This window comes from Corvus brachyrhynchos, unplaced genomic scaffold, assembly GCF_000691975.1.
Source record: "Corvus brachyrhynchos isolate BGI_N302 unplaced genomic scaffold, ASM69197v1 scaffold191, whole genome shotgun sequence".
NCBI classification, from domain to species: Eukaryota; Metazoa; Chordata; class Aves; order Passeriformes; family Corvidae; genus Corvus; species Corvus brachyrhynchos.
The window spans coordinates 638,753-650,908 of record NW_008236487.1 but is presented as its reverse complement, the minus strand read 5'-3'; the positions used below and the strand labels follow the sequence as shown (position 1 = coordinate 650,908).

General features: G+C 46.4%; 1 protein-coding gene across 1 annotated transcript in view; it reads right to left on the bottom strand.

Annotated features, from left to right (window-relative positions):
* Positions 1–720: 720 nt before the first annotated feature.
* The window catches only part of WNK1 (WNK lysine deficient protein kinase 1), a gene marked incomplete at its 5' end in the record, with an annotated part of 97,910 nt that continues 86,474 nt past the window's right edge, over positions 721–12,156 (bottom strand). The window contains 7 exons of the mRNA XM_017726193.1: positions 721–2,292; positions 2,586–2,773; positions 5,799–5,840; positions 8,130–8,222; positions 9,438–9,632; positions 10,621–10,823; positions 11,701–12,151. Coding sequence (XP_017581682.1) covers positions 1,978–2,292; positions 2,586–2,773; positions 5,799–5,840; positions 8,130–8,222; positions 9,438–9,632; positions 10,621–10,823; positions 11,701–12,151 — 1,487 coding nt within the window. The remainder of the gene's footprint in view (positions 2,293–2,585; positions 2,774–5,798; positions 5,841–8,129; positions 8,223–9,437; positions 9,633–10,620; positions 10,824–11,700; positions 12,152–12,156) is intronic.

The window sequence follows — 12,156 nt, the reverse complement described above, 5'->3', positions numbered from 1 at the left end:
AACGAGCTCCTGCCCTCGGCCGCTCCTCTCCAGCCTGGGCCTGCCCTGCTGCCAGAACTGCTGCAAAACAAGTGACAGGAATGGAAAGCATCTCGCACGTTTCTCTGTGAAAGTGAAAGAGTGAGAACATCTGCAGACACGGAAACTCCCTATTAAGGCCCCAGCAGGGAACAGCGCTCCGAGATAAAAACCAACGTGGGCAAGTAACATCCCTGTGATGCACCAGCTTCCAGGCACCGGTGAGCTGCTCCCAAGCACCAGCAAGCTGCACTCTCACCCTTCTCAGCTTTTTGCAGCACTACACAAATACTGGCTGGTATTATTTTGACTTTGAAGAGGAAACCAGTATTTCCTGAATACAAAAAGGGAGAATGACCAAAGCAGAAGATACAGTACAGGTACTAAGAGGTGACAAGTGACAGATAGTGACAGTCCTGGTACCAGCTTGAAATTTGTTAAGAGTGAACAAAATTGTAAATCCTCCAAGTAAGACAGAGGAAACTTCTTGATGCCGGCTGTTTCAAGTACATCCATTGCCGGCAATGGACGTTGCACCAGGACAGTCTGTTCCTGGCTTAAATGAATTTTACCAAAAAAAAGGTAAGAAAAGCAATCCCAGCAGACAAGCCCATGCCAACGAGCAATGGCACCTCTCCCTCAAGTCACATCCTGACCAAACATCTTTACCACTTCGCAGGTGGAGTCAAACTGCATCTTTAGTTGGGCCTTTCCCAAAGACACACGTTCTCCCCATCCTCTCTCCGTTTCTGATCCAGCCCTCCTGCCTCCACAGCCAATATTGGTTAAGTCTCATTTTAGCCTCACCTGCACCCCTCTGTCCCACCCCACCTGGCCCCTGTCACCCCACACCTTCAGCTCTGCCCACCTGGACAAGTTTCCCCCACACACAGAACGCTGCTCCGACCGCGGCCTCGGTGACTTCCCCTCCACACTCCTACTCCAAACAGGAGCCCGGGATGTCCCAGGCACTGGGCACAAGCATCCTGCCCTCAACTTGCCCTCTGTCCACCTGGGCTTTGCTGGGAAGACAATGCTAAACTGCAGAAGCAAGAGAAGTCCAAGGCACTAAAATATCCAGCAAGCATACTGGGAGAACAGACAAGTATTCAAGTACATTAATTTATACAATTTTACATTCACATTTATTTATCTAATACAATGAAAATACAAAGGAAAAAGTTAAAGTGTCTCCAATAAGTATAAGGATATAGCTAGCTTTTTTTCCCATTTTTTCTTTTTAACTTTTTTAACCCTCTATATTCCACTCATTTTTAAACTACTGTTGTCCAACAACATTTATATATCACAGTGTTTCCACATCAAAACTGATGGTAAGTACATGTCCGCAGGGAACTTTTAAAATTTTTTTTAACAATTTAAATTGCTCTAATGCTGCAGTCAAAGCTGTTAATATCTTACTTAAAGCAGTAATGACCTATCAAGCACGGGCTGCATCGCAAGTCCATTCATGTGCCCCATCGTTTCAGAGCCAGATACGATTGAGTGGGGAGAGGGAGAGGAGGGGGATTTGGACAGCTTTCTTCCTGATCTTGGTTCTTCAGGAAGAGGCAGGAAGCATGCTAAAGCCTCATGCTGGGGGGTTCAGCTCTCCCACCTCCACACGTGTGGATTCAGCCTCAACCCAGAGAAAAATTTTACAGCAAGACTGCATGAACTGACCCCACGGCTCCTCTTCACAGCTCTTGTGCCACGCAAGAGCAGCCCCCCTCGGTGAAAAGCACTGTCCCATCACAAGGATGCTGATCATCCTCCTCCCCCTTCCGAGTGTGTGGGGAAACTCCCGCTACAGAGAGTTGACAGCAATGGTTGGAAAAGATAAATTCATTCCCAGTCTGGCAAGCTACCAGTTCATTGCAGCACTAGTAGTTGATAAGGGCCCCATCTCCCTCCCCATGTCCTGTCCCGAGGTGTAGCCAGCAGGGTCTCCGAGCACGGCTAAGTGGTCCGCAGGTTGGAGCCTGGAGGGTTGCTGACAGACTTTTGCAAATTGCTGATGTTGAAGCTTTGCAAAGATGTGGCACCCACGGGCTGGAACTGGCCGAGCTGTGGCTGTGCTGGCCCCCCGGCCCCGCTCCAGGGCGGGGGGAAGGACGCTGCGGGGTAACCGTACTGCTGCGGGGGGCACATGGCCTTGCTGAAGGGACCTAAAGAGGTAGCTGATGCTGCAGGGATGGGCGTAGCACCCAGGGAAGATGTCATAGAGATACAGAGCTGACCTGGTGCCGAGAATTTTCTTGCCATTCCAGGGCCCTGAAAGATAATCCAACCACCGAGAGCAGTTACACAACTGTGCTCTAAAAGCCACCAGTCCACCCCTTGGTCCACAATCCGCTCCCAGCGGGTATTTACAAGGACATGCCACGGCCCTCCCCTTTATTTCTCCCCTTCTGTTCCAGAGCAGGCAATACATCCTCCCCAGGAAGAGCCAGCTAAGAGTGTTCCAGAGCTGCTGTCCCAGCTGTGCTCCAGCTGTGTTTGGAGCCCCAGTGAGACAGAAGGACACCCACAGCTGCTCCCCATAACCCTCACAGGTCCTGCCTCACCTCATAGCTGCTGTGCCCTTTGCCAACCTTCTTGCCAGACAGGTTCATGGCATCCCGGGCCCAGTTGTCCACCAGCTTGTGCAGGTCGTCCGTGAAGGTCCCTTTGCGGCTCGAGGCGATGGCAGTGGGCTGGGTCTGGGGAGCCTGGCTGTTCACTGCAGCCCCCACGGTGTTGGTGCTGCTGGTCCCTACAAACACAACAGCAGCAATCACAACTTGGGCCAAAGCTGACCTTTCTCTAGTGCATTAAGTAACTGTGGTAATGGCACACCCAGAGAGAGCCAGTTAAAATGCCATGCAGATTAATTCTAGGTTTCAATTCCAGGACACACTGAAGTGGGAACTGCAAGGACACCTACAGGCGTTTTCTCAGATTGAGTGTTTCACAGAGATGTTTACTTTGCAAGAAGTGCTGCAAGTGGTCATCCTAAGAGGGGAATGGTAGCAGCCTACAGGTCTTTGTAGAAGAAAAAGGACATTAGATTTCAGCACTGAATGACAGTACAGGCACGTCACGTCGTTTTCTCACCCTACGCCTTTTAATTAGCAGCAACCACTATTGGCACAGGTCAATTCCACCTTGGAGGACAATGCTGGATGCTGAATAAGGATCAGTAAAATCAGCATTGCCAACTGCTCTGTAGCAAATTATCTCCACTTTGTGAAATGAAAAGTTCACCCAGTTTACAAAAAAAGAAAAAAAACAGCCCGTCAGAAACAGCAACTGTTGTTTCCAATAGCTGCTATACTTATGTTCTTGAGGATAACCAGATGGGACTGTCTTCATCCACCAAACAGTCAGGAGCAGCAGGGAAAGTCTGCACTGCATTAAATTTTGCTTTTTGCCTCTGAAAGCATTTTTTTGCCATTATGTTCAGATTTCCTAAGTCAGAAGAATAAGCATTTGAGATGCAAATAAGTAATACAGTTTAAAGAAGGCAAGAGTGAGAGTAGTTCCTCAGGTAAGCTCTGACAGGCAAGAACACAAAACCCCTTCACATAAATGCCAGGTTTTGGTTCTGCTAGAAAGCTTGCTGAACATTATCCTGTGGGGGGAACAACCAATGTAGCAGCTTTGTTTTGATAGCCTTCCTATGCCCCTCATATTTATAAACAAGCAACTGCACTCCAGTCTAGGTTTTTGAAAAGCAGACCTCACATGAGGAAGCAAAGAAATCATGTGTTACCTAGGATCCTAAATTCCCAGCAGTATTGCAAAGTATCCTCATTTACAGACGTGGAAGTGCCAGTTAACCACTAGGGCAGACCCAACAACAAAATCAGCATCAGCAGGCTCGAGACAGCACTGCTCACAAACGCTCATCCTCACCTATTCCTGAAGCTCCTCATATATTTCTATTTGCTCTCTCAGGAGACTGCACCTGGGAAATCCATGAAAACCTGAGTTTATGGCAGTCATTTCTGAAGGGAACCCATTTAGAGGTGGATGAGCAGAAATGGCAGCAACAAGCACCATGTCTCTGTTGCAAAGGCCAAATGACAGCGTCGCTGTCTCTTGCCTGGCAGGTCCCTTCCTCTGTCCCACTTTCCCTGGCAATCAGCCACATTCCTTGGCACCACTGCATCAAAGAAAGAACTGGTTCCAAACCCCTGCAGGAATGTTTCGTATTGAGGAGTGGATTAGGAAGGTGACATACTTACTACGCAGGACAAATAAACAAAGTGTTACTGCCTCTAGTAGTGCTGAGGAGGGAAGGACACAGATCCACCCCCCCCAGTTCCAGCTCAAGCATGGAAGTGGCTCCGGGGCTGGGTGCCCACAGGCGGGGCAGGAATTGTTAGTGGGGCAGACACATGCGAGAACACATGGAAAGGGAAGAAAAAGGTTCCCTGAGCAGGGAGTGAGGCTGCAGCACAGATGGAGAGGAGCAGGAACACCCTGTGTGGTGCAAGGAAAGCCTGCTGTCAAGTAACAAGAACCTTAGGCATGCATCATGTGGAAAGGGCTCTGCATACAATCATTTAATAAGAGCAACGATGTGAAAGGTGAAGTTAAAGACAAATGAGGCAAAACCAAGAAAGAGGTGAGGGGGAACACTGCCAAAACGAGTAATAATCACATTCCACCATGAGGGTTCATGCAGGAATTGACACACTTGCTCTCATCCTCTTCAGGATGGCCAGCATCCACTTGTGCTATTGCACATTTCCACTTTAATCACTAAGTACTCTGGATCCTGCACCTACACTGGAGAGCTTCCTCAGGCTATGGAAGGCAGAGAGTTAATCAAGGCATATACTGCAGCACATTCAGCTGAAGAGAATCAAGACTCAGGAAAGTTTAAGAGTTTTCCAAAGAACTAGATTGGTTCAGGGTGACAAAGGCTGCCAGAGCTTTGTCTCCCCGAGTGATTTTGTCAGGGAGCTCCCATCTCAGGTCACAGACATAGCAGCCTACAGCAGCAGAGCTGAGCTCTCACGTAGTGTCAATTTAAAACTGACTTCTCAGGAATTTCACATTTTAGCTCTGACACACTCACTGCCTGCAGAAACTGCCATCCAGAAGAGTCTGAAAAGCAAGTGCTTCAACTTGTAGCATTCCATGGAAACAACCCCCCACATTCCTGATCGGTCACGGCAGGCGGCCCCCCACATTCCGGCTCGGTCACGGCAGCCGTCCCCAGTTCTGCTCTGACAAGAGGGATCTGAAGTGAAACAGGCTCTCTCTCTCCAGCCCACTACCCATAATGCCTCATTCTGCCCTTGGATTCTTTCCCCCCATAAACCAGCAGTCAAAAGACACCCTTAAAACAGTCTTAAATGGCATGTGCACACACAGGCTTTTCCGAACATCTCTTGCTTTGGGAGACACACTGGAGATCTCTGATGGCTTACTCTTAGGCTTTTAAAACATTGGAGGAGTGTCTGCAATTGCATCCATCACTGAGGTGACAAGCCCCATCAAAAACAAGCAGCTGCTCTGAGTACAACTCCAGCACATTACCGTGAGCAGCTGACCCTGCTGTCGCTCTCGCGTGGTGAAGGGGAGGTTCTGCCTGCCTCCACCTGGCTGCAAGAGCAGCACCAGACTAGTCAATATACTAAGGACAGAGCACACATTAGAGGGCGTAACACAGACAGACAGATGCTGTGCTGGAGACAGAGTCAGGGACGTAAGGCTTCAGTGACCAGGAAAAGCTGATGAATAGCTTTACAATCAGGAATCGGAGATAACAGAAATAAGATAATTACTACAGAGCTGGTTGCAAGGACAGACTTTTTTCACCATCTTCCCTGAAGCACAAAGAGAGAGTAATTTGTTAAAGATAAGAGAAACAGTGAGAAATGTTTAGTATCAGGAAACATTACAAAAAGCTCGGTGAGAAACAGAGGACACAGCACAGCAGGGCTTTTACAGTCACTACTGGGACATTCTACACAAACTCGAAGACTCGTCTGAGACAGTTTAACCACAAAGAAACGAGGCCCAGCCTCCTACATTTATTCTTTGTAATTCCCAAACCATACTGAAGAATGTCAGGAGACACTGAGGTCACAACTGTTATCACACAGTCACAACCATGGCTGTTATCACAAAAGGAAAAGCAAGTACATCTTCCATTTTTGCCAGGTCGTAGGAAGCATTTTACAACTATCAAATTTCAACCAGCAACAAATTTATTTGATAGGTTGAGTGCTTTTAGTTTGTCACCCTCTTTTTCAGATGTGTGAAAACAGTTCAGACATTCCCTGCCAAGCTGTACCACTCTGTTTCTCCAGCTGCACAGTTAAAAGCATCAGTCACTGCACTGTTTCCTCAACACCACTGATTCCAACCCAGTATCTTCTCCAGCTGTCACTCTCCACAGCAGTCTGCCACAGCATTTCAAGGACAAGGCTGCAGGAAGCAAGCAGCCTGCAGCAAGCCAAGTGCCAGGCCAAGCTGAGCCATGCCAAGTATTACCCGCTTTTACAGGACAGCTACAACACTCTTTTCAAAAGGAATCTGTTTCCCTTAGCATCAGTCCCAAAAGCAAGAGATACACATGCCAAAGTACTCTTATAGCCAGATGATGGTCAATTTACAGCAAGCCAAGGCCTTGGAAGTAAATTATACTCACATACATTCAGTTCATTGTCAATTCTGGCTGTTCTTCATATTCCCTTCCCCAAAAAAGGATAGGCCAGACTAACAACAATTTTAAGTAAGCTTTGGTAAGAATTTAACTTCTTCCAAGAAAGGAACATTAAATCTTGAGAGTGCAAATGTCAGTGCACATCTGCACATTAATATACCCAGCAAAAACATTTAAAGCTGCTCAATTTGAAAAATTAAATACTTTTAGTGCTTAGATCCCAAATCCAGCGAAGTGGGATAGAGTTAGTGCAAAACTGAACAGCCAGGAAGAAGTTTCCCTCCCTCTGCCTCCCTTCCTTTCTCAGAGGATGGAGCTGGTTGCATTGCAGCTGTCTCTGCAGAAGGCCAGGCCCAGTTCCCTCACACAGCTCGGGCTCAGCTGAGCCACTGCCAAGCACAGCACGACAGATGATGCAGATGCGTGGTACTGCCATGCAGTGCAGCGACGGGAGGGCTCCTGACACCACTGAAAACTCTCACATCGAGTCATTCCAGAGGGTGGGAAACACATGTCAGACATTTAAAGGGTCCAGCCTGCAGAAGCAGCACGGGAGATGTTGCAGCACTCCCAATAAAAAGCATCACACCAGCAGCCTTGGCTCAAGCATATTTTTATTTCAGCCACATCAGAAGTTTGAGGCTCTCTTGTAAGTCTGGCCTAATGTAAGTGCAAATGAGAGGATTCTGAAAAGAGCTGCAAGCTAGCTTGTGAGGGCTGACAGGATGTCTGAAAATGTCTATTTACCCACCTGTACTGCTATTTCTTTTACATTTAATATATCTCCAATTCACAGGAAAAACTTCTAAACCCGGGTCCATTAGTAGGTAAGGTTCCTTTGAGTTTGCCTGGAAATATTCTCTAATTATTTAAAAAACCCTTTAACATTTGGATCTTTAGCCAGCCATCTGCTAATGAACACAAATCGTCACTACAAACTGCCTACAGGTGGCATCAAAGCTCTGCACTGTCGCCGGCTCTAGAGCTGAGAGCATGCAAGCACACTGCTGGGGGAGGGCAACACTCCCCCCATCAGCTACTGCAGTGTCCAGCCAAGGGATCATTTGGAAAACAGATCTTCCTCACTCTTCCACTACAAAGATTGCCCCCCGACAAGTCCCATGTCATCTAACATATGCGAAATTACCGATGGACCTTGCTAACTCTCCCCAGTTTGTGTCATTTCACTGACCTGTCCTGGAAGTTTCCACTAAAGGTTATGGGAAAATGAGAGCTCCTTTTAGTGAGTTTAACAGCAGAGAACACCTAACGTGAGAACCCAAACTTCTAAAGGTGTGCTAAGAGCAGCTGAGCTGAGCCGTGGGATGGGAGGGAATACAAGGTGGCAGATGAGAATGGGCTGCATGAAACAGATCCAAGCAGCAGAAACAGAAACCAAAAAGACAAAACAAAAAACAGACAAGGAAGGAGTAAAGGTGTTACACACAAAGAGCCAAGCAGGGCGTACTCAGAAATCGGGTCCTCCTGCCACCAGGCTTGAAGGTCACTCTCTCAGATGCACAGTTAAACTTCGCACAGCCTGTGAGAAAACAAGAACGGGGAGAACAGAGAAAGGAGAGGAGAAGAGACAGAACACCACTACAAGATGTTAGCAACTTGAAGTTGGAAGGGTGAAATGCAATCACATGACACACAAGAATAAGTCTCAAAGTGCAGACCAAAGAGCACAGAGACAATATAGGGAGTGAAGAGACTGCCTCCAACACCTCCAGACACGAGGCCACGTTTGCACTGCTACTCTCCAGGACATAAACCAACTATAAAGTTGCAATCTATAGGAAAGCCAAGTCCTGGCAAAGTATCCAGTTATAAAATGGTACCACACAACTCTCAGTGCAGGGAGATGATTCAAGTAGCTCCAAAATGCCTGAAACAGTTCCTTAAAAACAAAACTCTATAGAAAATTCTTCCATAAAGTCTGTTTCCATTTTCTGTATGTACTTCTCCAGTTTCAGCAGAACCACTCATCAGAACTGACGTATTCAAACTGTGGCAAAGCTTTTCGAAAGATGTGCAAGGGGAAAAAACCTGGAACAGCTAAGTCCAGCTAAGCAAAGGAATCATCCCCTTAATGACAAGCAAAGAGGTCCTCCTTACTAAGTCAGAGCTGTGCCTGAGAAATTATTTGATAACATACTAATAACAAGCAACCCACAACTTGAGAAACCTGAGCAATTTACTACTACATGAACAATTTACTGCTCCCACCATTTCATCCTCCTACACTGACTCCTCCTTCCAGAATAATTCACAATTAAAGAACACCAGTCTTTTTTTACCTTTTACTGTTAAAAACTCCATTGACAAAAACAGTCAAACCAGTTAGGAAGTCTAAAAAGACTGAGACTCCAAGTCTTTGGACACTTCCATCCATTTCAGTTATCTGTTAACATCAAACCTGCTCTGCCTGTTCCTTGGTCTCACTTTGGATTTCCAATCCCCCATTCTCACCTGTCTCTCTCCCTCTGAGCCAACGCCTTTCCCCAGGCCAGCAGAATTCTGCCTGCCACCAGCCCACTGCACTCTCAGTGGTTGTCCTCAGGGTTTCATACCTTCAACCACCTCACACTTCACCTGAGTGAGAAGCTAGAAATCCAGTTGCAAACAACATCCTTATCAGCCTCCACACACAGGGAGGATAAAGCTACTTTACATCAGGTATTAAAAATCAAGTGTCATGAAGCCAATCATTCATTTCCATTGCTAATTACACTAATTGCATTTAGAGTGTTACCTTGGCCCGGTGCCGAAAGGCTCGGTACCGAGAGGGCACCGTCACTGGTGAAGGCAGAGTAGAGATTTTCACTGGAAGGTGAAGGTTTGAGGGGCTGTAACAAATGGTTCTGCCCAGTCTCTGGCACACTACCAGGAGGATGAAGGGTCTGCTGAGGGGGCAAGACTGATGGTGCACTTTGAGCTGACAGGTTGCCTAGAGGAAAAAGGAAGGCAAAAAGTTTTGGTTTCCACACATTTGAACCTGATCAAGCATGACAATACAGGAGAGAGAGGGAGAGGCAGGGGGAGAGAACTACTCCAGTTTCTGACAAAGCAGTTAAGACCAGAGAAATTCTTCAGTTTTAAGACAATTCTGTGCTGGTTTATGTGCTCACAGGGCTCCTCTATCACATAACAAAACAGAAATGAGCAGCCAGGGTGACTGAACACAGACGTCTCAGCAGGACATGGAATTACCAAAGCGGTAACAAGTATTTCTGCTGGCACTGCTGGCCCTCTAGTACTGTTTGCTCCTGCTACAGGATTAGAGAAACATCTCCAATTACCCAGAGAGTATCTGTCACCCATGTCACTCAATCAATGAACAGAAACTATTTCCTGAGTTCTGTTTGTTATAAAAATGGTCTTAGTAAGAAAGGAAGCCTTGACAATTGAAACTCTCAATTGGTAAGTACAATAAATCTTCCATTCCATTTAAAAAACCCACTAGTTTAACATCCATCAACCCTAAGTTTCTGCAGTGTAAGGACAATAGTACTATCATGCTTAAGTGGTACTAAATTAGAAAACAAAAATCTCTGCAGATGACTAAAGAGACCAGACCCATTCTGCAAAATCAGTTTCAGGAGGGAACAAGCAGAGCCTCTCTTTAAAAAACAAAAGTTTTTCTCCCATACTGTAAACTTACGCTTTTCTTCCTAGTCAGAGCCCAATGACTACAATACAAATCACAACTTTAAAACTGCTCTTACATAACAATGTCACAGTACCTTTCAGTGGACTGAAAAAGTCCCAAGCAAGACTACCAAATAGCAGAAGTAGTTTTAAAAGAGATAAAAGAAATCCAGGGAAGAACTGGTACACAGAAAGACACTCCTCAAAAAAAAAGACAGGGACACAGATGTAAGAATGAGATGGCATTTGTCTATTTTATCTACTGAAAGTATTGAAGGAAGCCTTACCTGATAGCTGAGGGCTTTTATGTCCCTGGGAGCTGCTACGACTGGACTTGCTGCTTTTTCCTTTCGTAGGTCGTCTCCTTCTTCCTGAAAGGGGTGCAGCTGGGGGAATAATTACTGCAGGTGGGGCCTTTCCCAGTTTCATGTAGAGTGACTCAATCTCCTGCTTCTGGCGACTCTGCAGCTCCTGGATCTCTTTAAGGTGCCTAACAAGTTACAAAACAGTGTGATTTACAAGAATTATATGTATAGACATACATGCAAACAATTCCTCCCCTCAGTCAAGCCTGACCTGCTTCTTTGGTCGAACTCTCAAACATTTAAGAAAGCAGGAAATACATCTTTTCCACAAATAACCACTGACCACACATGGCAAAACACTTGCCATTTTCCAGTGTGCTTTGGCCCTGGCTAGAATTCCAAAACAAAGTCCCCAGCATTGCAATCACAAAACCAGAGTAAACAGAAGTACAAAAAAAGCATTCAAATGCTACAGAATAGCTAGATTACTCATTTTCTGAGACATATGGCCTTGGAGACTTCCACACTGGTACTGCCTTACAATTTGCTTCAGAGCAGTTGCATACACAGGATTTAAAACTGCCAGCTACCCTAAAAGAAAGTTCAACTTTCAGTATAAATAAATTACTAGGTCACATAGCTTCACTTCTAGATTTTTTTTTCTGAGCCAACAAGGTCCCTTCAGGAAAAGAAGAGCCATTAGAAGTGCCAGAAAGGCATATCAGAAATGCAGAGATTGTGTGTCATTTTCAAACGAGACTCCATTTTTCCCACTAACTCCAGTGACATGCCAAATCTTCCCTAGATATAGAGCCTTACCCATAGTGCAGCTGTCAGCCGAAATACAGCAAGGTTACAGGGTACAAAATTAAGCCCAGCAAACACGTATATTCCTCTTTAGTTATAATTATGTACTGCTTTCCCACTGAAGAACCTTACTTCCTACATAAATGCTGACAATGGCTCCTGACACTTAGCAAAGGCTAAGGGAAGTACAGGTGAAATTCACATGAATCCTGTTACATATCTTCCATACACAACCACACAAAGAAAGAGCCTTACTTCTCCCGTAACCGACGGAGTTCCAATTTCAAGTCTTCATCTTCAATGTCCGACTCATTGTCACTGCTCATGTAGGAAGAGTTGAAGGAGTTGCTAAGGCTCTGAACAGGGAGGCTGACCTTTGATCCCAGGTGCTGGACAGAGTCTGGGCTCCCTGAGCCATCATCCAAATCCTTAGCCATCCCACTCAGAAAGGCGGCCTCCGGATCAGAGGATGGACCGTTCATGTGTGGGGACTGCCTCGACTCCAGCTCTTTCTTCGGAGCTGCAGCTGAAGAAGCAACTTGTTCCAAGCCCACAGAGAGAGGAAGAGTCACAGGCTCTTTCTGGGCACAGCTGACCTCGTCGCGAGCCTTTGCCACAGAGAAGCGCCCCACTTGATCCGTGGCCGTTGTCACCTGGAAGCGCCCGACCTTGGTCGCCTGAGCAGCATCTGCCGGCCGCGGGGGGGGGGGG